We start from the raw sequence: 26107 nt of genomic DNA on the forward strand, positions 1-26107 counted from the left end.
GGGATGTGAATATAGCCTTTCTCTCTTATTAGCTATGGAGCCTCAGGAAAGTTCATGATGCCTCTGAGCCTTAAAATCCATATCCACAAAGTACAGACGACAATGCCAGCTCAGAACACTGCTGTGAGAATCAAGTGTAGTCACATATGTGAAGCACTTCCACAGTGCCTGCCATGCATGGGCTTGATAGATGCTGGCTAAGAAAATAACAAGTAAGAAGCAGTAAGTATTTTTAGAAAAAAAAGGCAAATTTCAGCAACATTAAAAAAAACTTTCTAGCTCTGGCTGGTGTGGTTCAGTGGACTGAGTGCAGGCCTGCAAAGCAAAGAGTCACTGGTTCAATTCCCAGTTAGAGCACATGCCTGTGTTGTGGGCCAGGTCCCTAAGTAGGGGACACACAAGAAACAACTACACACTGATGTTTCTCTCCCTCTCATCCTCCCTTCCCCTCTCTAAAAAAATAAATAAAATCTTTTTAAAAAACTTTCTAAAATTAGGATTAGACAACATGAACTGGATCTCACTAAGTTACTAGAATGCCAACAGTAGATGTATTCACACAAAGGCTGGAGGACCATTAGAATGTATCTAAAGAGACAGAAGACTCTCCGTGATGGCAGTTTAGACATGGTGGCATCTGGGAGGAAGGAACCTTCTTGCTGCCCTGTGGCATTGGACAACTGCAAGAATAGTGGTTTTGGCATGGCAGCTTTGTGACTTAAAGGGAATGAGATTTACTTACAACTAAAACTTATTCTCATTTTACCAGACACAATCACATTTGTCCCCACTTAGGGAAAAAAAATAACCATCTTTTGTAATTCAAAAAGCACTCTCTGAGAATATTCTCCTTATAGAATAAATACCTATTCAGTTCTGATACTATAGCTCTTCATTTACACCACAGGATAACCAGAAATTAGTTCCAAACTCACAAATGACTACAAATACACATTACCCTTTTTCCAAAAACTCAAGAAGTTCCATTTTGAAAATGTCCTTTATCAAATGAACAAAGTCAACTTATATTCTAAAAATGCTGTAATTTTTCTAAATTCAATTAACAGGAATGCTGGAAATCTCCCTGGATAAATAAAGGCATCATGGAAAAGGTACCTTGGTAAGAAATACAAACTCCAAGGTTTTCTGGGACGATAACACTGTAGTGAACAGATTTTAAGTCTCTCCAAATTCCCACTTAAAAACATCAGGGAAACCAGGGCAGAAAAGCCAAAATTTCAAACATATACAACAAAACTAGGTGAAAGACATCATCTCAAAACATAAAATATGAACACTGACAGCATCAAGACCTGCACACTACCAGCAGTGATCAGGATGAAGAAGAGGGAAGAGAAGGAGAAGGCCCAAACCAACAGAGAGTTGCTGGAATGCACAGTCAGTCAGTCTGAGGAGGACAGTCAAAACTGTGAGAATGCTTCATAAGTTGCAGCTGGTAAGCAAGTACACAAAAACAGCAGAACAGTCAGATGGTGCTGAAGCTCTCTCTGTACTCTGATCTGATGAATCAAATCTTCCTCCCAGGACCAAGCTCCACATGGAAACTGGAAGCAGAATCCAAACTGGTAGGCCCAATCAACTGCGGTAAAGGAAATCTGTCACAATGGAAAATGGAGAATAGGAGCAAAACTGAAGAAAAGGAGGCAAACCCAAAGAGAGAGGCCCTGTTATTTTAATACTGTTTTAAAAAAAGGAGGAGAATTCTAGAGTAATTACGCTCAAAAAGCTCTCTAGAGTTACCTTTCCTCATAAAAGTATGGAAGAGTGCTTTCGCTTAAATGTAAGTGATAGAAGATTGTTGTCAAATATTATACAATTAAATTTTAAACATGAGAGTCAGAAACACGTCCCTCTGTAAGATGAGCACACATCAGAAAATGATGCTCCCAAAAGTGACACAAATGCTAACGTTTCAAGCATTTCAGTAGAACAAATAGATTTCAAAAACAAAAACAAAAGAAGTTTTCATTTCAGCAATGACGAGAAAACTAGAAGAAACACAAGAGCAAATATATAACAAGGTCTGTCCAGGAAAACATCCAGCCATTATTAATATAACAAGAACAGTTTGCATGACATTGATGTAACCTGGCAGCCAAGGAGAATGGACTGGAATACACATGCGTGAACAATGACAACTTCACTTTAGTCAGAGAGGGCAACAGGCAATAGAAGCCATTGAGTGCGCCTGTGTACTGTGTGGCCATTGAATTAAAAATGACTGAAACAGTAAATCAACAAATCTGCATCAAATTTTGCAGTAAGTTTGACATTCCTCTATGGAAACTATTCAGATGATTCAGAAGCCCGCAGCTATGGGCAACTGGTCACTGGCAGCTTCATCACAATAATGCACCCACTCATGTATCATGTCTCATGCAGAGATTTTGGTGAAATGTCAAATCACCCAGGTGATTCAGACCCCTACAGCCCAGATACGGCACCCTGAGACTTCTGGCTTTTCCCAAAACTAAAATCACCTTTGAAAGAGAAGAGATTTCAGATCATTGATAAGATTCAGGAAAATACAATGCAGCAGTTGATGGCAGATGGGAGAATTGTGTGAGGTCCCAAGGCACCTACTTTGAAGGGGACTGAGGCATCATTGTCCTATGTACAATGTTTTCATATCTTGTATCTTCTTCAATAAATATCTCTATTTTTCATATTACATGGCTGGATACCTTCTAGACAGACCTCATATATTTATGTGTGTGTGTGTGTGTGTGTGTATAAACTTTTATATTTTATATAAACTTTTATTTTTATATATATTCTATACATACATATAAACTTTTACAGAACTAAAAACAGAAATGAAGAAAATCTTTAAATTCAAACAGAAATAAAAGATAAAAAGGACTTGAGGAAAATTAACAAGTAAAGATGATGGGTAAGGAATATCCAACATACATATATCAGAAATTCCTAAGGTATAAAACCAAAGAAATAGAACAGAATGCATACTAAAAACTATAATTCAAGAAAATTTGTCTGAAATAAAAAGATATGAAACTACATCTTCGACCTGAGAAAACTGACTCAGAATAGCTATCACCCAGGCATAGTTTGGTAAAACTCTTGATAATTTTTTTAAAAAGTAATTATTTCAGCATCCAGGAAAAAGATCAAGTCACTTTAAGGTAAGAAAGTCAAGCATCAACAGCAACACTTTATGGCATAAGATGTAATATAGTTCAGATATTGGGCGGGGAGGAAGGTGAACTAATATAAGGACTTTATATTCAGCCAAAATTACTTTCAGTATGAAGACCACAGGGGAAAAAATAACACAAATATGCAAGAGCTCAAGAAATTTTTTCCCATCAACTCACAGAAATCTAGTGAAGAACTGAAATGAAGCATCATAATAAGGTTTAGCAGCAAGCATTGAAAATATATTTACCTGTAGAACTAAGACTAAATATTGGTTATAAGGAAAACAGTAGAATATCTAATGTCTATATGATCTGACAATGTAGATGCTATACTATGGATATTTTAAAGTAGGAAGAAGCACTGGAGAGAGTTATAAAAAGAATACTGCAGTTGCATTGGTTACCTTATGGGTATAGGCTGCAAGTAAAAGGATATTATTTCAAATTAGATGCTATGAGAAAGGAAGGAAAGAGAAGGTTACTAAATGCATAGTGAGAAACTAATAGACAACAGCCAAAAAAATGTTGAAACAACGGGATCAGGTAAAGGTACAGATACAGTTGTGACCATTCATCTGACCTTTGTCTTATTCTTCCTCTGGCTTTACTGTTTCACTTGTGATTCTTTTTGCAAGGTTTTTAAGCATACAGTGAACTATGGAACAATGAAAAAACAAAAACAAACACTAGTACGTTTCTCCACAGTTTTGAAAAATCCTAAAACACTTCATGTATTCACTGCAGAATATTGTTTTCCCAAACATTACATTTATGGCTGAAGCCTCCTCCATGTTTCATCGACCCCTTGTCTGCACCCACCCCAAGATATCGACCATCCTGAGGTAAGCTTATCCTTCTCATGCTTGTCGTTATACTCTGCTCATGTAGCCACAGGCAATATATTATGTTAAGATTATATTACATTAATTGGTAAGAACACCCAATGTCTTTAATTCATCAGCATGTGTTTCAGATCCATCCACATTAGAGGTTCTAATGCAGCAGTTTTCAGGACACTACTGCACCCTAAGGGTCAGGATGGAAACTTGTAGGGCTGCCATCGGTTGTCAGAACATGGGACGGGGGAGAGGATGGTATCTACAGAACGGCAGGGAGCCGGGCATCTCAATATTTTAAAATGTAGAGGAGTCCTCCACTATAAACAATTTTCTCTTGTCCCATAAGACTCTCAAGTAACTACAAGATACTCCTTTAGGTGAAAAAGTATCTGAGCAAAGAACCCTATCTATTTTACCTATATAAGAGAAACTGTTTTGTTTTTATAATTTTATTTTTCTTTTTTAAATTATATTTTCAATTACAGTTGACAAAAATATTACATTAGTTTTGGAGCACAACATAGTGATTTGACATTTATATAACTTACAAAGTGATCACCCCAATAAGTCTAGTACCCACCTGACATCATACACATGTATTACAATATTATTGGCAATACATCCCCACTGTTACAGAACCAAAGTTGGGGTTCAACTGGCAGCCACCACCAATAGGCAAACTCTAGAAGCAGAGGCTGGTAAGAAAGGAAAGGCGTTTTTTCCTCAGATGCTACACAATCTGGGAGAATGGAGACTCTTGTTTCAAAGCTACACCACAATTCAAAAAATTAGCAACTCCAATGAAGGCACTGAAGACACAATACAAAACACTTGTATCAATGTGTTCTTACAGCTGTCACATTCATGATTTTACATATGCATATAATACCTATTTAGACCTTATTTCAAAACATCATACAAAAGAAAATGTCGACAATCTGATATGACTCTTTTCTTACCCCCTTAGATCCCAATGTGTTCATTACATGCAGGTGTAAGCAACTAACTGCTTAGTTGTACCTGTTAATATCATCACACCAAGTATTTACATATTCTGAAGTATACTATTTTCTTCAAAATTACCTTCCTTTTATTTCTCCATTATTTTGCATCTAAGATATAATACTATCTTTGTAAGTGATGCGTATCAATGAAAATTTATTTTAAGAGAGTAAAATGGGTATTGAGAGGACAAAGCCAGCCCCATTTACTATCATGGCACCATTTGCTGAGCAGGCCTATGACCTTGTTGAACATGACTGCCATTTACTCTTCTGATCTTGTCCCCAGGGCTGGAAATTGCTGGAAAGAAAAACAGAACGTGACTATCCTCTCCCAACAGCCACAGGCAAAGGATAACATTGGAACAAACTGCAGCCTCCTGTTACAATGCCCCAGCAGCCCAGGGGCCCCACAACAGTAAACCTCGCCCCTTTTGTAATCCAGTTATAATCCAATAAAAGCTCAAAGCCCCTACATCTCAATGCTGGTGTATCCCTCCACACCATGCCCCTCTCCTTTCTTGGAAAGTGAATAAAATCTTTATTCTTTACACTTTCTTCTCTTTGTGAATTTTTTCACAGCCCATGTCACTGGCCACCCTAAGAGGTATGATAAAATATTGGTTATAAAAAGAGCACATTGGGTTGCATAAAACTGAAAACCGCTGCTGTATATAGATCCACAGTATTACGACAATGCAGTTTGCTTATCAAATCTGTTAATGGTCATCTGTCTCCCTCCCAGTCTATATTATCTCCCTAAACACATAATAGTTGCATGCTTTATAAATATCTTCACCCAGGTAAAGGTTCACCTTTCTTTATGTTTATTATGCCCAAAGCTTTTAGCCTGCTTGCAGTTAAATTTATTGATGTTTGTGCTTTCTGTGTCATAAATTAAAAACTAGGTTCACTGCCAAGTCATATACAGGGTGGGACAAAAGTAGATTTACAGATGTATGTAAAACAAAGTTTATTCTTGTATTGTGTATTAATTATTATATTATTTCCATACAAACAACTGTAAACCAACTTTTGCCCAACCCTGTACATATTCTCATATTTTCAACTAAAAGTTTTTAACTCTTTTCAGGTTTAGTTTCTTAATTCACTCAATTCATATGTACTTATTAAGATTAATCTAAGGAGAATTTACATTTTTCTTTTATTGTCTTCCCAATCATGAACACAGAAATTCTTTCTTTATTCAGATTTTATTGTAATAATATTTTAAAACTTTCTCCATTAAGGAACTACACAGATTTATTCCTTTTGGTTCATTCCTAGGAGAAATGGTTGTTATAAATATTAGAAATTATACTTTGGTTTTGCCACTGGGTAAGAACACAGTTGGTGTTTTAAATTTCTATCCATCCACAGCAACCTTGCTGAAATTTATTTCTTCTAATAGTGTCTGCAGAATTCCTTGTCTTTTCTATGTAAAGCAGACTATGATATTTATAAATAGCGGTTGTTACTTTTTTCCCTCTCCGATCCAGACAGTTTTATTTCTTTTTCTTGCCTTACTGCATTGACAAGGACATCAAGAATACTGTTGAGGACAAGTGATCATGGCAGGCATTCTTATCTTCATTTCAGATTATAAGGAACGGCTTCTAATATTCAACAACTTCTAACTGTTGACATTTTAGGGTAGATAACTTTTGTCAGGTTAAAACATATATAATAATATATTAACCTGTATTTAATGTAAATATAATATAGGTTATATGGTATTGAGGTTAAAACAATTTCCTTCTTAGTTTGCTGGAAGTTTTTATCATGCCTTGAATTCTCTCAAATGCTTCTGTACATCTAGATGCTATTACTTTTCCTCTTAATTTATGAACATGATGAAATAAATACTCAGCACCCTCCTTGCAGTCCTAAGATAAATAAAACATGGTAATGATGCTTATTGTTGTGTTTGTTGTATAAACAGAGTGTTTTTAATATCTTATTTATTATCTTTTCATCAATATTCATAAGTGATACTGATCTCCAAATTCTTCTCTATTGTCTTGGATATGTGTATCAAGGTAGTACTAGTCTCAAAAAGATATAAGAAGCCCTCCTTCTTTGTCTGTAGGACACAGAACATATGACAGGGATTATCAAATCCTTGAATATTCATAAAAGCATCTGTAAAACCATATTAGCCTAGATCGGAGTTCTCAACCTCAACACTATTCTTTGCTGTGGTGATGTTCTGTGCATTATAGGGTGTTTAGCAGCATCCTTGGCCTTTGCCAAGCCAATGCCAGTAAACCCTGATACCCCTAGTTGTGATAAAAAAAAATTTCCCCCAACGTTGCCAGATGGTCCCCGTGAATAAAGAGGAGCTGCATATCAAAGCTGGTTAAGAACCATTGGCCTAAATTAACTTCTTTAATTTAAATTAGGCACATTTGGTCATTTTTATACTTAAGTTAATTGTAAAAGATTCTTCTAGGAAACTGCATTTCAACCTAAGCTTTCATATTTAAATGCATGCAACTATAAATAATAGTCTCATTTCCTAAAATTGTATTTACTACTAATTATGTCCCTCATATAATTCCTAATTACTTTGAATTCATTCCTTTTCTGTTTCAATCAGTCTACCAGAGCTAAGTCTATTTGATTAGTCTTCAACAGCTTTTAGTTTCATTGATTCTACTGTATCTCTTTCTCTTTCATTAATTTATATTCTTAAGGTATTATTTTCTTTCTTCCATATACCTGGGATTTACTCTTTTCTGTTTCTTTGCCTCTTCCTTTAGACAGCTTTGCTCATCAATTTTCAATTTCTCATTTAAGTTCTAAATATGTTTTAATATATAACATCCCTGTCCCCCTTGAGATACTCAGAAATGTGTTCATTTCTGAACATATATCATGACATATAGGGGTATTTTATATTGATAAAATATAGAATATATTGGATATATATTTAATATATATATATAAATATAGAATATATAGAATATGTATAGTTATATTGATTTCAAGACTTTCAAATGTATTATAAATACAGAACATTGTCTATAAAATATAGATTCTTATGTCTAGCAAATATACAGTCTTTTTAAAATATATTTTATTGATTATGCTATTATAGTTGTCCCAATTTTCCCCCTTTGTACCACACTGACCAGTACCCTCCTACCCTCCAGCAATCCCCCCACTTAGTTCATGTCCATGGGTCATGTGTGGAAGTTCTTTGGCTTCTCTATTTGCCATACTATTCTTAACATCCCCCTGTCTATTTTGTGCCTACCATTTATGCTTCTTATTCCCTGTACCTTTTCCCACATTCTCCCCCTTCCCCCTCCCAGCTGATAATCCTCCAAATGATCTCCATATCTATGATTCTGTTCCTGTTCTGGCTGTTTGCTTAGTTTGTTTTTTAGATTCAGTTTTTGATAGATGTGAATTTGTTGCCTTTTTAATGTTCATAGTTTTGATCTTCTTTTCTTCAATAAGTCCCTTTAACATTTCATGCAGTAAGGGCTTGGTGATGATGAACTCCTTTAGCTTTACCTTGTCTGGGAAGCACTTTATCTGCCCTTTCATTCTAAATGATAGCTTTGCTGGATAGAGTAATTTAGGTTTTAGGTTCTTGCTTTTCATCACTTTGAATACTTCTTGCCAGTCCCTTCTTGCCTACAAAGTTTCCTTTGAAAAATCAGCTGACAGTCTTATGGATACTCCTTTGTAGGTAACTCTTTTCTTTTCTCTTGCTGTTTTTAAGACTCTCTCTTCATCTTTAGCCTTTGGCATTTTAATTATGATGTGTCTTGGTGTAGTACTCTTTGGGTCCAACTTGTTTGGGATTCTCTGTGCTTCCTGGACTTGTATGTCTGTTTCCTTCACCAAATTAGAGAAGTTTTCTTTCATTGTTTTTTTCAAATAAGTTTTCAATTTCTCTCCCTACCTCTTTTCCCTCTGGCATCCCTATGATTCAGATGTTGGTATGTTTGAAGATGTCCCAGACATCTTTTCTTTTATATATTCTTTTTTCTTCTTACTGTTCTGGTCAAATGCTCATTCCTTCCTTATGTTCCAAGTCACTGATTTGAATCCCAGCTTTCTCCCCGCACTAATGGTTCCCTGTAGATTTTTTTTTCATTCAGTGTAACCTTCATTTCTTCCTTTATGCTGTTGTTGTATTCAGTAAAATCTTTAAGCATCCTCATCACCCATGTTTTGAACTCTGTATCTGATAGGTTGGTTATCTCTGTTTTGTATAGTTATTCTGCTAGGGTTTTGTTCTATTCTTTCATTTGTCTCCTCATATTTCTTTGTCTCCTCAATTTGGCAGCCTCCTTGTGTTTGTTTCTGGGTGTTAGGTAGAACTGCTTTGACTCCCTTAGTAGCATGGCCTACTGTAGAAAAGGAACCTCTAAATTGTGTAGGACAGACCCTGAGGTAATTGCCATAGCAAGGCAACCTGCTTCAACATTCTGCGGCTTTGTGTAGGGAGAGGGCATGGAGAGAGGACAATGCTGCCTGACCTCTGGAGGTTTGCCTGGCACTTGCCCAATTTCCAGTCACTTCACTCACTTCCCATATGCAACTGGTGCCCTACCAACTGATGCCCTGGTGCCGAATCCCAGAGTGGGTGGTTTTGCATGCATTCTAAGTCCGTGCAGGACTTTTAACCAGAGTCTCCTGAAAATCCAGCAGTTTCTTCCACCACCCCATCCCCCACTGTTTTTACAGCCATGTTATTGGGCTTTATCTTCTTGGCGCTGGAACCCTGGGCTGGCCTGGGGCTTGGATTGCTGGATCTCGATTTCCAACCACCATAGGTGAACATGGGACTGTCCATTCCGCTACTGCCTCTCCATGCCACACCATGCCTCCATGACTCGCTGCCCTTTTCCGGGACTCTGCTCCTCCTATCCATCTGCATGAATGTAGTTTCTTTAAATCCTTGGTTGTTGGACTTCCATATAGCTCAATTTTCTGATGGTTCTGGGTATTATTTGTGTTGAGGTCTAGTTGTAATTCTTTCTGTGGTTGCATGAGGAGGCAAAGCAGGTCTACCTATACCTCCATCTTGACTAAAAGGCCCCATACCCAGAGTTGTAAAAGAGCATTTTGGAGTAATAATCCTAAAAAGAACACTTTGGAATGATGATAATCTTAATAAATGTGCATGATTTTTTAGCCAGTAGAAATGGTTAATTGTCCTACTTTAAAATATGAAAATCTGTTCTTGGTTTGGAAAATTTCATGACTGAATTGACATTTTTATCTCTGCCACATTATATATGCATATATGTATATATAATATTTTGTATAAAAGTAGTTTGAGGGTATCAAAGGAAATAGTTGTAGTTAATTCAAGCTCACCCAAGGCTAAGTGAGGCCAGTACATAATTCTTTATTAGTGGGAGGGTTATGACAAGAAGTAGAGATGCTGCTCTAAGAGCTATACAATGGGCTTATGAAACCTCCTGAGGCACAGGCAGTGCTGCCAAGTCCATGCTTTCCATGACCAAGAGGCTGAGCTGAGACCTCCACCCCATGGAGGGCTGCTGGTCCCCAGTGCGGGGTGTGCCAGGGCCAGGGACTGCCCTGCAAACACCACAGCCAAGCCTGTGTGATGGCCTGCAGGCACCACACTAGCTCCACACCACTGGCATCCAGCATAGTGTAGGGAAGTGTGGCCAGGCAAAATATACATTCTTAGAAATTTGATAAGACTGGCTTTGGAGCCAGAGAAGTGGTCATCTTTTTTAAGTTCCATGATGTTAAAACATACTTTTTGGCCATGCAAAATATACATTCTTAGACATTTGATAAGACTGGCTTTGGAGCCAGGGAAGTGGTCACCTTTTTTAAGTTCCATGATGTTAAGACATACTTTTTGGATGCATGACTCTATTCTGACCTATTGGGTAGTGTTTTTTAAATTGAAAATTACAAACAACTCATGGCACATTCATCGTTTGGTAGGTTGTGACCTGAACTTTTTAAAATTAAAGAGAACAAAAATGTTCATAGTGCACAATTTTTTCCTTAATTTAAAATATCTTGACATCACGTTGCAATGAACAGAATAATAGTTTTTAAATTTTTTGGTAGCACAAAAAAACCACGTTGCATAGTATAACTAAAAGTGTCTTAGACAGATCATGAGACATACACACACACAGTAAGTTCAGATATGCTAGGCCACATGTTTTATTATGAATAGCAGTCAAAAAATTTGAAAAACACTAATTCCATAAGTCAAATCTTCAATGTCTTCACCAATGTTTTGTCTTTATCATTTATCAACAAATAAAAAAGGTATATTAAAGCCTACGATTATGAACGCAATGTGTCAGTTTCTACATACAATTTCATGAGTCTTTGGTTAGGTGCTTTGGCGCCTTGTTTGGTACATTCGGATTTGCAAATTGTTTTGTCTCTAGTTGATGTGAATCTTTTGTTTGCATAGTAACCACTCTTTTTGCCTAATGATGGGTTTCTGTCTTTAATTCTCTTTTGCCTCCACTGACTTTCTTTTTTCTACTTTCCAGATATATATTTTTTATTCCTATACTTAAGCCATTCTGTAACCTTGTTTTAAATTTATCTTCTATTAATGGTGCACAGCTGGATTTTTAACAATCCAATATATCCCTGACTTTTTATCTGATCAATGTAAGCTATTTATACTTTTTTACAGACATTCTCCAACATACAATGGTTGGATTTAATGACTGTTTGACTTTATGATGTCCTGAAAGTGACAATCTTTTACTTTTGCTTCCTCTAAAAAACTCACTAAATTGAGAGTAGAGGGAATTTTTTTAAAGACCAATTAGAAAAAGAAAATGGAAGAGGTAACAAAAACTATCTTTAGAAGCTAGAAAACATATGGGCAAGTAGCAACTGATGAAACAGACTCCAGAAAGCAAATTCCTAAGACAGCCGCGTCAGAACAAAAAGGCAACCTCTCCCATCTGATGGTTAGAAGTTTATTCTCTGGAGAAGGTGTAACATCACTTGAAGAGCACCAGACTCAGCTAAATGTGGGAAAACCAAACAAAATGGCAAACCATGTTAAGAATTTCACACAGAATGCTGAGATTCCAATCTCCCTCCTCAATTCAGTTCCCAAAATTCAGGCAGTTAGATGTTCATCCTCTAGGCAGAGGATCAGAAGGTCCTTCTCTAGGCAACCTAGGCAGCTCAAGGGGAGGGTCTGGAAGTATGAAACTGGAATCTACCCAACAAAATGGTCCAACCTACAATAAGGGCCACACACACGCTAAGAGCTCCAGTCAACTTTTAATACCCACTCTCAGTATGAACAGCCTGCCAAAGGCACTGCTCCTTGCGTTCCTCCCTCATATCCACAATGAACCCAAGGCACACAGAAAAGGAAAATAAGTACCTCGGGGAAAGACAACACAAGAAACAGGAAAGATTTTTTAACTATCACTAATATTTTCTCAGAAATGTAAGAAAAGATCAATGAAACAAGAGTTGGATGATTTTTCAAAGAAACTCTCAGACAATTTTTAAAAAACTGGACAGTAGAATTGAAAAGCTGAACAGAAAGGTAAAAATATAAAGGAAATAGAGATGTAAGTAAATACAGGGGTGGGCAAAAGTAGGTTTGAGTTCAGCCACCTCAGGAGGCAGTGGGGCTAACCCAACCAGGCTGCTGAACTTTGAGTTTGTTTACTGATTTTCAAAGACCACAAGAATGTGTAAATAATGAAGGCCAGCACTCTGAGCACTTATGAGGTTGTACCTAAGTGCACTGTGCCATTGTGACATTCTTTTGGGTTAATAAAGCTATTGTAATCATCATAACCTGCATGTCTGTTTTCATATGGCTAAATGTAAACCTACTTTTGCCCACCCCTGTATGCCTAAAGGAAATTCTCTAGGAAGTAGAGGGGAAAAAAAAACCAGAAAAGGATAGAAAGCAGAGGCATACGTACCACACACAGATGAAAATGACCCCATCACAGCAAGTCTCATACAAAGGATTAGGATTTAGAATAGTTTAGGATTCTAATAGCAATACTAGAAATAAGAATAGAGAGCAAAACCTTCAAAACTCTTAAGAAACATTATTTCCTACTGAGAATTTTCTGTGTAGCCGTCAATCAAACGTCAGGATATATTAATGACATTTCAGACTTGAAAGCCTCACCTGCAGCACGCCCTTTCCTCGCCAGCTGGGAAAAGGACGTGCTCCCTGCAAAAGGGTGTAAACCAGTGAACAGAAAAACCTGGTATCCAGGAAATAGGGAACTCAACAGAGGAAAATGAAGGGAATGCCCAAAAACGTGGTGAAGCGCAATCCTAGGATGTAACCGTGCACCAAGTATGAAGGGCAACCAAAACAAATTTCAGGACATCAGATGGCTCCAAGGGAGATTTCTTGAAGAAACTAATAGAATTATCATGCATCTGAAATGCAACAGGGAAGCTGAGGTTGAAATAGAAATGCTGAATCTGAGTTTAATAAGAAATAAAATCTGAGAAAAGTAAATAGGAGTAAGCAAACCAGGTATTAAAACCAGAGAAAATGAAAAATCGTGCAGGAAAAAAGTCACCATCTTCATTCACCATAGGGCTCAGGGAGCAAGGTTTATACAGTAGTGATAATGCCGGCCATAACTACTGAACGAGGCTGAAAATCAGGACGTCAGCCTGTCTGTGTGAGGCCAGGAGGAAGCTGAAAGAGTAAATCATCTTTCATGGTGGCACGTCAACAAATAATGCCTGAACTTCAAAAAATGCCAAGAAATAGCATTGAAAACCTGTTATTTATACACACATACAGAAATACAAGTAATAACTACCAGAAGTAAAGTTGCTGAGAGGGAGAGAATGGAGGGGTTGCTATAGTTCTTAACTTTTTAAAAGATGGATCCACTTTAGAGCTTCAATAAAAACAGAAAAAGAAATATATTTGGTTCTCTTCCAGTTGCTTTTTTCAGTGTTTTTTCCTTTCATGTGTTTGATTTCTTTCTGATTATCTACTCATATTATAGTTATTGACAGATTTTATCAGGTAATTCTCTTATGCTGAATTTGAGCTCTGATTGGATGATTCTCAGTTACCGTAGATCCTTTTCTCAGGAACTTTCTAATGTTGGATTGTGAGCTCATCTTTGGGGGAGCCTCAGCCCTGGGACACTGGCTGGGCCATAATTGAGGTATTCCAGGGGTGCTTCCGACTTCAAACTACATCCATGCTAATACCTCAGCCTGAGGATTCCGAGCCTAGGCGGGACATATAAACTCCCAACGTGGATGCCCTGGTGTCTCCTAGATCCGCCTTCAGGACCCAGGCATTCATTCCCCCAGCGGCCAGGAGTGAGGGCGCTGATGGCTCACAGTGGCGTCCCTCTGCTGGAACTGCTCTCTCCCGAGGGAAGCTCCCTCTCCCAAGGTTACACCCCTCCGTGGGGCAGCCCACACGGATGACTGCTTCAGCCCTTGTTTCAGTTGGACCTCCTGCCCCCCTCCGATAAACCTCTTTCACTAAACTTCAGAGTCTCGGAGTCTAATTCCAGGAAAACAAACATATGAAAATTCCAAACACAGGTTTATATAGTCAGTCTCATGTTGTGAGGTATAGTGGAAGACTCCCCAACCCTCATTCCACGTAACAGCTATGCTGAGACGGACAAGCCTGTTCGTTCTCTTCCTGGGCTGGTGAGTGGGTTTATCCTGGTCCACCCATTCATTCAAGGTAAGTCTTCCAATGAACTTACTTTATTCTGAGATCTTAGTTTCCTCCACCTGCCTGGTACTGGCCAAGGTCATTAATAAAGGCTGAATGGTTTTCCTCGGAAAAACGCTTATGTTGAAGACCTGACCCCCAGTTCCTGAGGATGTGACTGTGTATGGAGATGGAATCATTAAAAAGGTAATTAAGTTACAATGAGGTCACAAGGGCGGGCCCTAATTCAGTAGGACCAGTGTCCTTAGAAGAAGACATTAGGACGCAGATACACAGAGGGAAGACCTTGTGAAGACACAGGGGGAAGACGGCCCTCTAAGGTCAAGGACAGAGGCCTCAGAATGAAACAAACCCTGCCAACACCTTGTCTTGGACTCCAGCCTCCAGAACTGTGAGAAAATTATCTTCTGTTCTTTAAGCGCCAACCTGTGGTCCTTTGTCACAGGCAACCACAGCACGCTTCTGCCGCCACATCAATCCCTGGGTGGACCTCATAACCCAGGCTGCCTTGTTCTGAGACCAGCCACCTTCCTGCACTCCCACCCAGGGAAGCCTGAGCTTCTGCATGAATCTAATAGCTTAGACTTTCATCTCCTTCTTTGGGTGCAGAGGGGACAGAGGCCCCTGGGGACCATAGACTGTCCCATCTCTAACAATTCAATGATGTCCTTTCTAAAGCATCCCTAGGTGTCTAATGGGCAGGGCAGGTCCATCAGGTTCTCTACCTACCCCACTGCCCTATCATCTGCCCTAACGCCTCTAGAGTTCACCTTCCCCTGAGACATGAGACAGGAGCTCTTTGAGGGAGTGGAGAGACTGCTCCTCTTGCTGAGGTCCTCTGTGGTATCCAGCACAGCAGACTGTCCTTTACCAGCAGGTACTCACCAGGGACCAAATGAACACATTCATGAGCTGGAAGAAAGGACTGGCCCTTAGACATGGAAGACAATGAAAAGTAAAAAGCAGGTTCCTTTAAGAGGAGAAAAGCATCTCTCCCTTCCTCTGGCTTCACCTGTTACTTTCAAATCTCAACACCCCTACCTTTGAGCCCTCAGGACATGGCCCAGAAAAGAATCTCCTGTCAAAGAGCAGCTATGCCAGAAGTTTACCTCCAAGAGGCTATTCCCATGGGACCAACTTACTACAGGCCCTAAAGACAAGCAGACCAGAAAACCCCTTCTTATCCCACCTGGCTAATAAGGGACAGAAAAATAAAAAGAGGCCTCAGGGGCCCTGGCCAGGTAGTTCCATTAGTTAGAACATCCTCCTGATGATTCACAGAGTTTGCAGGTTTGATCCCCGGTCAGGGCACATACATGCATCAACCAATGAATGCATGAATAAGTGCAGTGTGGCTCAATTGGTTGGAGCGTCCTCCTGTGAATGGTGGACACAGAGATCATGGGTTTGATTCCCAGTCCTGGCACATGCCTGGGTTGCAGGTTTGGTCCCCAGTCGGGGTGCGTGAGGGAGGCAGCTGATGGATGTTTCTCTCTCACAATGATGTTTCTCTCCCTCTCTCTCCCTTCCCCTCTCTTTAAAATCAATTAGCATGTCCTCAGATGAAGAAAATACATACATACATACATACATACATACATACATACATAAAAGTGGAACAACAAATCAGTGTTCTCTTTCTCTCTCTTCCCCCCTCTCTCTAAAAGCAATACATTAATTTTTAAAAAACAAAACAAAAGCAGAAAAGGCCTCAGAAATTTCCCATGGGACATCAGCCGTTTACTAGCAGACGCAGGGCCCACCCAGGGAAGGACCAGGACTCATGAGATGAGTCCAGCTGGGACTCCTTGCCCACCTGCCCTGAGTCACTGCTACCGCCGTGCGACAAAGACACCCCCGTGCTAACGCACCCTCGGCTCACTTTTAATTAAATGCTGTGTGCAGAATGCAGGGAAAAGGGTGGCAGACATGCAAGCAGCTGCTGAGACCCCTCCTCCACTCTGGTTAGAAACAGCAACTCATTGTGAGGCTGCGACTCAGGAAGATGCGACCTGGTAACAGAGCCACGCTAGTCCCAGGCGACAGAACCCCCATCCTCCCATTAGAGGCTGCAGAGGTGGCAGGGGGAAGCACAGGCTCTTCCACCCTGGCTTTTTACAAAGTTGAAGATGGCCCAGTGGCAGCCCTCCCCCTTGTTTCCACTGACTTGAAAAAGCTGTCATTCCTTTGTCTGGGGTCTTTACCTGCAACCCCACTCAATCTGCTGCAGTGCTGTGGCCCCAGCAGGGGCACATCAAATATGACTCCAGTCCAACCACCATCTGAGTCAGAGGCTGAGAATTCAGACTGCGGAAGACAGAGGCCCTGCCTCCCAGGAGTGTGTATTAGTGCAAAGAGCAATAACGCAATGATTCAAGTACTTTGTGTCAAGTTGCTGATTGATATGTGCTGGAGGGCTACAGGAACAAAGGTGCATTTAAATCAGCCTGGAGGGCCAGTGAAGGCTGCTTGGAAGACGTGCTCTTTCATCTCAATTTTGAGGGATAAGTGAAATTTAGCTAGAAAAAAGGTGGGATTAGGAACAAACAGCATCTGAGGCCAAGTGCAGAGCAGGTCCCTGGGTCTGGAGGCAAAGAGCAGGGCGCACCATTTGCAAACCACAAGGGGCATTTGTGGGTTAGAGTGGCAGGAAGCTGGGAGATGGGAGGAGAGGAGTCCAGCCAGGAAGGAGGGACCAAGACCGTGAGTGGCCTCGTGGTGAGCAAAAGGGCCTGATTAAATACCGCTCAGTATTCCATCAGTAAGCCAGCGGTGCGGAGGCAGGGTGACAGGCACAGGATCTTTGGCAACAAGACCACGAGAGTACGAACCCAGGCTCAGGGAGCATCGTCAGGAGGAGCTTCCCAAACGACACTTCAGCCAGTTCCTCTCTTCTGGCTTCCACAGCACCCACGCATACATGCACCCAGCATGCGGACATGGAGCAAGTTATCTCACTAACCACCCAGGACGCCGCTCACAGACGTTCCTGCCCACCCCCCTGCCACCGTGTCACCCAGATTGGCGGCAGCAGGCAGACTGCGGTTTCGGAGACTGTTCCTGAAGATTCTCCACAGAAAATCCACTTCATACAAAGCCCTGGAAGCAGCAGCCTGTGACAAGTCCCAGGCTATTTGAAATACTAACCCGGAAAAGACCTCGTATCCAACCGAAGTGGCAACCAGCAGGCGCACACACGGGCACCACGCCCGGGGCCTGGGCCTGCACAAGCAAGTCTAGAAGCTACAGGACACTGGCAACAAAGCTCATCTGGGGGAGAAAGAACGGGAAGGAGAAAGAGTTTATGGTGGGACAGAGATCTACGCTTATGGACCTTTGGTCTCAAAAATTTCTTAAATGTCCATACAGGGCAGGGCAAAAGTCAGTTTACAATTGTTCATATGGAAAATGATACAATAACTACTAAATAATAACACAAAAATAAACTATTTCACATACAACTGTAAACCTACTTTTGCCCCATCCTGTATATTGCTTTCATCAATAAAAGCAAATACAAGACCAGCAAACTAGACAAAGGATTACTCTACAAGTGGAATGTAAGTTGCAAGTTTCAGTCTTTGGTTCGCAGAGATATTTCAGGGCATGGGCCTCACACATACCTCCCCTAAAGAAGAGGTGGGGGCACGAAGAGGAAACCTGTGAGGAAGAAAACACACAGTGTAACCGATGTCACTGCTCTGGGGGGAGAGTCCGAGCTGGGGTGTCGGCCACGGGGAGATGCAGGAGAAAACGGGTGTGGCCAGAGGACCTGCGCGCCAGTGCTAAGGAGAAGCTGGGGTGCCTGACAAAGGAAGGCCAAGGCTGGGTCAGGCTGGGCCTGTTGGGCCATTGCACCTACTCAGATGTTACTCTCTGGGCACCGAAAGGCACCTGGAGTGTCTGGGACCTTCTCCATCTCACAGTGTGTCTGCTGAGAGAACACCTAAGAAAGCACCCAGACAGGCTGTGCTGAGTTTACAGAAGAGTCACGGAATTTCATCTTACCCATCTCTCAACTCCTGGACTCGCAATCTAAAAATAAAGAGAGTAAGCACACTAATCCTACCACTTTTAAGGGTGAAGAGTTTATACCAAAATCAAATATTTTAAAACTTCCAAATATAAACTCACTCCTTTCAGAAACTTTTGAATTCTTAAGTTCTCTGATTCACTAAATTTTTGACTGGTCTTTTTCTGAGAAAACCTTGGAGTCTCTCTTTATTTTTATTTTTTAATGAAGCTGTATTATCTTGGGAAAGGCTTTTCCCCTGAGGATGTTCCAAGTACATCTCTATTTCCCACTGAACATGTTCTGAGTGCCTAAAAATTACCTGCACTTGAGGGAGGCAGAGTTTGCCACCCCCAGATTTGTCTCTTTGGGATAGTGGTTATTTAAGTCTTGTTAACTTTAAGATACAGCACACATCCCGGGAGCTGTGAAAACCAGGTCGAAGTGACCCTTTATAAAGGACATTTACATTTGTAAGGGAAATCTCCCTTTGTGAGGGTGTTACCCTCACCATACCAGGAAGAGGAGGCCACCTAAATCTCCAGAAACCGTTACCAGTGGAGAAGCTTCCAGCCTAAAGCTGCGCACCATCTCACTCCCTGTGTTTGCTGTGCTTTCCCATAACCTCCTACCCCTTCCTCCCTCGTCCCCGGCATCTTCAGTCTTCAGCTGAAGGTGAAGGTGACAGAGTCCAAGTTAACCAGTGTTCCTGGGTCTTCCCCATGTACACAGGAGGTACACGTTATTAAATTTTAATTTGTTTTTCTCCTGCTAATCTGTCTTATGTCAATTTGATTGCTAAGCCAATCAGAAGAAATGAAGGGCAAAGGAAAATTTTCCCTCCACCACACACTCATTCAAACCTCAAAATGAGCTGGAATTCATTTTCCTAAATCATTCTAACAAAGACCTTAACGATGTCAAAACTCTGAGTTTTCAAACAGAATTTCTGTTCTCTTTCTAGTTTCATTATTAAAACAGATTTTTTTAAGGCTTGTTCACAACAGCATTGCCATTTTCTATGCTGCCCACTGATTATAAACAGAACCAATTTTAAAACCAAACTAGGGCTCTCTCTGAAATATTCAAGATATATTAGCATCTGCTTTTACATCAGAATTTGGATAGGTCCGAATCACTATATTACCAAATAATATCAAAGCCAGTTTATATTCATTTTGAAGAACATATTCCTTTCAAAATAGTATCAAGTCATAAACTTTGAAAGTTCATCTAATTTTTCAAACTACACCAGACACAGGAATCACCCAGTTACATATATAACTGGTTTAGTGCAGACTAACCCAGTAATACTGACCACAGCGAGTTTTTACTAATTTTTCAAAGTATATTTTATCAGTTATGTTATTACAGTTGTCCTGATTTTTTTCACGCTTGTCCCCCTCTGCCCTCCACTCCTCCTTCCCTCCAGCAATCTGTCCCCCTTAGTTCATGTCCAGGGATCATATGCATATAAGTTCTTTGGCTTCTCCATTTCTCATACAATCCTTGATATCCCTCTGTCTATTCTGTACCTACCATTTCTGCTTCTTATTCCCTGTACCATCCCTCCCCTTTCTCCCCCTTCCTCCTCCCTGCTGATAAGCCTCCATGTGATCTCCATTTCCGTGATTCTGCTCCTGCTCTAATTGTTTGCTTAGTTTGTTTTTGCTTTTATTTTAGATTCAGTTGTTGATAGTTGTGAGTTTGTAGTCATTTTAATGTTCATAGTTTTGATCTTCCTCTTTTTTTTAAATAAGTCCCTTTAACATTTCATGTAATAAGTCCTTGGTGATGATGAACTCCTTTAGTTTTACCTTGTCTGGGAAGCACTTTATCTGCCTTTCAATTCTAAATGATAGCTTTGCTGGACAGCTTCACCCATCTGGATGAATATTTTTCCTTTAAATCCTTGGTTTCCACACTCCCAAACAGTGTGATTTTCTGGCATTTCTCGTTGCATTTTGTTTTGAGGTTAGTTGTGATACTTCTCATGGTTGTGCAAGGAGGTGAAGCATGTCTGCCTACTCCTCCATCTTGGCTTGAAGTCTGGTTTGTACTAATTTGATAGAACACAGCATACCTGATTACCTGGCAGCTTATATGAAGTGAAAGGTAATAGTCTTTATTTGCAATCCAGATGCTGCATTAAAACATGAAAACTTTCTAGCTGACTAAAAACTGAGGCATCCCAAAACTGATACGTATCCATAATCCTCATTTCCAAACACACACACACAAAAAACAGCATTTCTTCAGAAGATGTACAGCTAAAAATCAGCATCTATGCTTAAAGAGAAAATGGTAGGTGAGAAGATAAAGACAGGAATTCTGACTGACCCCGCTGCTGGTGGGAATTAGGCTCTTCCACAGAATCGCAAGGAAGGCATTCCAAGGACCCACACACAGGACATTGTGAGGTGGCAAAATGGTTTACTCATGTGGAAATAGAAGCTGCCCCTGGGTCTCCATCTCCCTCTATCCCACAGAAAAAGTCCAACCCTGTCCTCAGTAAGGCTAAGACAAAAGGCAGTGTCCAGAGGTTTTGCCTCATATTAAAGTCCAGTCCAGTTCAGCATCCAGCTAGCCTAGTGTGTTTCCAGCGGTAATCCATTGCTGGGCTATGGTATTTGGACTCCTTCATGGAGACTGTGTGTGGAGTTTGCCTGGCCATGGGCCAATGTGGCTGCTAGGGCCACATAACTATGGAGAGAACAGGTGTGTGCACCACGCGAGTGTGGGGCACCAAGGGCAAGAGAGAGGGAGAGAGAAAACTTCTTCTTGGTTTCCCTGGGATAATTAGTTTGGGCTTGGGAAAGACCAGGTACTTTTTCAAAATAACCAATCAATTTCCCAGACTTTTGTGGGCTTTAGATGGATTTACACCCCTAGTTACGCCTCTATGGTTAAGCAGCTCCCCCTGCACTCCCCAATAATCAGTACCAGAGGCAGAGGAGGGAGGAGTGTAATTCCCTTGATGGACCACAGTGCTGTGGTCCCCTGGAGTATGAAAAGCTGTAGCTTCTTGGTGAAGCAAATAGGCTTATGCTCCCTAGTGTACTAAGCTCAGTGTCTAGTTCTCTTTTCCCCCTTTTCTTTTCTAAATAATTAGGTAAATACTGAAGGTAACAACCCAGCAGTTACAGCTCCAAGACACCTCCACTAGTGAGAGAATGGCAGTAAGGATGAACCAGTTGTCTCAGAAATATTTCATTTGTTTCTAAAATAAATGAGACCTCACCCGGGTATTGCAACTGAAGGTCCTTATAATTTTAATTTGATTTGTAGCCTTGTTTTAAAAAGCATTCTCTACTCCGCACATTTCACAGACCTTAGCCTTTCCCCTTGAAAATCACTAACCCCTGAGACAGTAAAGACAATAGCCAGGTTCTGACTAATGGTTACAAGGTTTGAGCCTCTGGCAGCTCTTGAGACCCTAAGGGGGAAGGACCCCCTTAGCAGCCTCTCCATGAAACAAGACAGACGGACACCGAAGGTGACCCCAGAGTCATCCTCAAGACCTGAGGAAATGATTTACTACCCAGACCCCACCTTCAATCAATCAGCCCCTAACACAAACTCCAAACCCCTAATGTACTCACAGTGTCTTGTGACTCTGCCCTGCATACCCTGTCAGTCACCTACCAGCCAGGAGCCGGACCTTTTACAGCAAAAGCTTATCCAAACTCCAGATTGACATCAATCCTGGTAAATTCCTTTCCCCACTGTAAATGCTTGCTCATTCATGTACTTTTGACCAGTGCACACAGTCAGATGGACTTACATATTGGGCGATAACAGTACCTAAATAAAACTTACTTTAGATACAGATTATTTCTAAAGAAAACTTTTTTCCAAGAAATTACTTTCCTTCCACCTAAAAAAGTTTTTAAAATATATCTCTGTTAACTCATTTAACAATCTTGAGCACTGCATGCTCTTCCTGCCCCAAAGAGATGGTAAATCACCCAATAGTGGCAAGAAGACACAGCAACAAATGGGGTCTTCTCCTTACCGTGCCTGCCACCCCTGCCGGCACACGCGAGCACAAGCGCACACCCCAGGGACTCCCCTGCCATCTCAAACATGGGCGCCTTGGAATTCTGTACCAATTCTCTGAAAATAGTAACTGAGTCAACCTGGCCATTTCATTGAATAAGACAGACTGTCAACCACCTCCATAGAGAATAACACTGGGGCTGCTTCTGACATTTTTTAAAAAATATATTTGCTATTTCTGAAACATAAAATTTTCCCTTACATTACAATTTATATATAACTTCACGTTGCTTAATCCCGATCGATTTTCTCTCCATTTGAAACTATGAGAAGTTTGCACAAAAGTGTGTCGGCATGTCAGTGATGCTTTAAAAACGATTTTAAACATTTAATGTTACTAATACATTTAGGAATCTAAAGGGTAAAACCAACAGTCCTAACAACACAACCAGAGACCACCCCAAGGATTTAAAACGTGAAACACACACACACACAGAATATAGGTACTCTATATACTTAAAGTAAGGAAAGATACAGTTCATCTACATTTTTCGGTTTAACTTAAACCAAAAGAAATTAAAAGCAACTTGGGAACAAATTGAATGCACTATAGAAAACAACTAAGGTCATGATATTATATGGCAATGCCAACATTTTATAGGCAAAAAGTTAAGACTATTTGACTATGGACAAAAAAACAGGCCACAATATTAAACCTGACAAGCTCAGAGGGCGCTGCACGGCAGGTGCTACAAACTCCGAGACAGAAAGTAACTACCTAGGATGGTCTGAATGTAGAATTCCCAAATGAAGGGTAGTCGTGGCAGTAATACTGTCCTCCGCCTGCAGCTTCCTTGACAACAGCCGGTCTTCCCCTTTGGTGAGCCTGTTGTCTTATTTGCATCTAAGATAACAGACGTTTGAAACGTCAGAGGAATCCCCTTTTCCAGACCTTCCAGGGTGCACCCACCACACAGAACTCCTCATCGCTATCTAGTTGCCCCCATGCCATCTCCCTGTGCTGTAACTGTTGACTGCCCGCACCCACTGATGTGTGCCTCTGCATTTCACTGTGTGTCCAATCTCAGAGGTCTCCTCCTTTGCTTTCTCCCACCTCCCTAATCTACCAGCAATGAATTTCATCTACCACCCCCTTACACTGGCTCCTTCGATTCTCATGTATCAAATAAGCTGTAAAACTGCCATTCTCCAAGGCATTTTCTCAATCCATTGAGATTTTACTTTTTGGCAATTGTTATCAGTTTGGTTCAAATAAACTCTTATGAGGCTTTCTTGGGCCGAATGCTCTGATGACAGTACTTGCTACAACAAAGGGGTAAATCATTTTAAAAAGAAAATGAAAACCCTTTCACAAAGCAATATGTTAATTCTGTATGCATTGTGCAACATTCTTTTCCTATTAAAGGAAACAGAACACAATTTTCAAGACAATCCAACTGATCAGGCATAACATATGAAACCAAAATTTCCTCATGATTTTTTCCTATTATGAAATTAAGCACATCAAATGAAGTATTACTCTCCCAAAGGAGGGACTTAATATCTCTTCACACTCGGGCCCCCATTCCAACACCCCCAGGATAACGTGGTAACAGCTCTATCAGGCACAGGGACACAGCTGAATGACTGTTACTCAGTTTGTAAACCACCTCCTTTCATTCCACTCCTCTCCTTACATATGTAAATCATGGTGTCCCACAGGAGCCTGCCAACAGCCACCACAACCAAATTATCCGCCAGGGACACCAATAGGGCTTGTTATTCTGGTTTCAGCATTGAAAAAGGAGAGGAAGAAGCAGCTGTTTTCAGGAATTAGAGTTTCTCTTGATTGGATTTCTGGCTCACTGCTAAATGTTTATACCCTGAAATGCATTACCCTCTGCTTCTAAATATTTGACTTTCTTTTGAGAGCCAAGATGTGGTACATTTCCAATTAAACTGCTTCAAGTAATGTATGCCTAGTTTTGCCCAGAGCATTTGGTCAAATTCTAATATGCCCTCTTGGGAGCCAACACAAACTTCCAGCAGTAGATCTAATTGTGCAGAATAGAATTTTAAGTAACACTGAGCCCTGTCTTCCAGCGGACACAGTCCTTTCTTCTCCTACTCTGAGGGTTGTCATATGAGACACTTCGTATGATACTTATCACTTAGAATATAGATCTTTCTACTAAGGTGATAAACCAATCACAAAATACATTCCTTTTTCTCCCAACATTAAAAAACATTGGTTTCTACCAAGGGTGAGCTGAAGCTGAATGCCATAGTTAAAGCTTGTGAATCATTGCATGATTAATAATTAATAACATGTGCACATTTCCATAGGCTACAAATGTCAGCTGAGAAAACGCATGTCACAGGGCTTCCCAACCTACCAAACAGATGATCCATAGGTGGACAGTATTCAATTCTCTTAGTTTTTCTTGATTGTAATAAATGTTTTTGTTTCTGTGCCTACTGAAAACTTGAAAAAGGACCCTCTCATCTTTCTTTCATAAAAATATGTGCCCATAACTTTATTTCAAACCTTACACAGATATAACTGAGGGAAAGGAGAGGATGTGCTGCAATGTTGCACTCATCGGATTGCATTAGGCTCAAAACACGAATCTCCAGGATATACATTGATCATGTCATCCCACGCTGAAGGCATCACCAGGATAATATTCTCCTGGTCAGATGGCAGCTGCAATCCACTTCCACAAACCCACGCTCTGACGAAAGCCAAGCCTCCCAAGTGCTGCTCTTCGTTTCTTCTTCTTAACCACTTCTTCCCTCCTCCGAGGACGAGAAGCCATTTTACTAATTTATAAGTACCCCGACTATCCAACAATCTAAAAAAAAATCACTCATCAATAATAGTCAACTAAATCTAAAAGCAAAAGCGCACCCCACAGAAGTCAGAGAATAAAACAGGCAGCCTGGGCACATATTGATCGGCAAGATTCCGGATACTCACTAAAGGCAGCCACAGCCAGGGCCAGCGTCACGATAATGGAGAACCAGGAGACCCACAGAGCCTTCCTCCTGTAGTTCTGGGCTTCATGAGGTTTTAGACGAGTGCTGCTTTCTAGTAAGCCTGGCAAAAACAGGGAGGAAAGGAAGTTAGACGCTTCCTTATTAAGAAAAACCACAGCCAGAGAGCTACACTTTCATATCCAAGGATTGCAGACTGACAGCCTTTGGGTCAAGACATGTTTTAACAATTAGGAGAGTTCACATGCGAATCAGGCTTTCTGGAATCTCTTGAAAAGATGTGAGGCTCTAGCACTATTGGCATGTGTTCCTGCAGGGTAACAATAGCTGCCTTCTTCATAAGGACCGTGCTGACCCACCACTCCCTGACCTGCTGTATGAGCCCAGCCATG

At 40.6% G+C, this 26107-nt stretch overlaps 1 protein-coding gene across 1 annotated transcript in view; it reads right to left on the reverse strand.

Moving 5' to 3' along the window:
- The window catches only part of TMEM163 (transmembrane protein 163), a 223407-nt gene that overhangs the window by 191607 nt on the left and 5693 nt on the right, over positions 1-26107 (reverse strand). Inside the window, exon 2 of the mRNA XM_045826113.1 lies at positions 25699-25818. Within this exon, the coding sequence (XP_045682069.1) occupies positions 25699-25818 (120 nt within the window). The remainder of the gene's footprint in view (positions 1-25698; positions 25819-26107) is intronic.

Source organism: Phyllostomus hastatus, unplaced genomic scaffold (genome assembly GCF_019186645.2).
Source record: "Phyllostomus hastatus isolate PE091 unplaced genomic scaffold, TTU_PhHast_1.1 phas_scaffold_60, whole genome shotgun sequence".
NCBI lineage: Eukaryota > Metazoa > Chordata > Mammalia > Chiroptera > Phyllostomidae > Phyllostomus > Phyllostomus hastatus.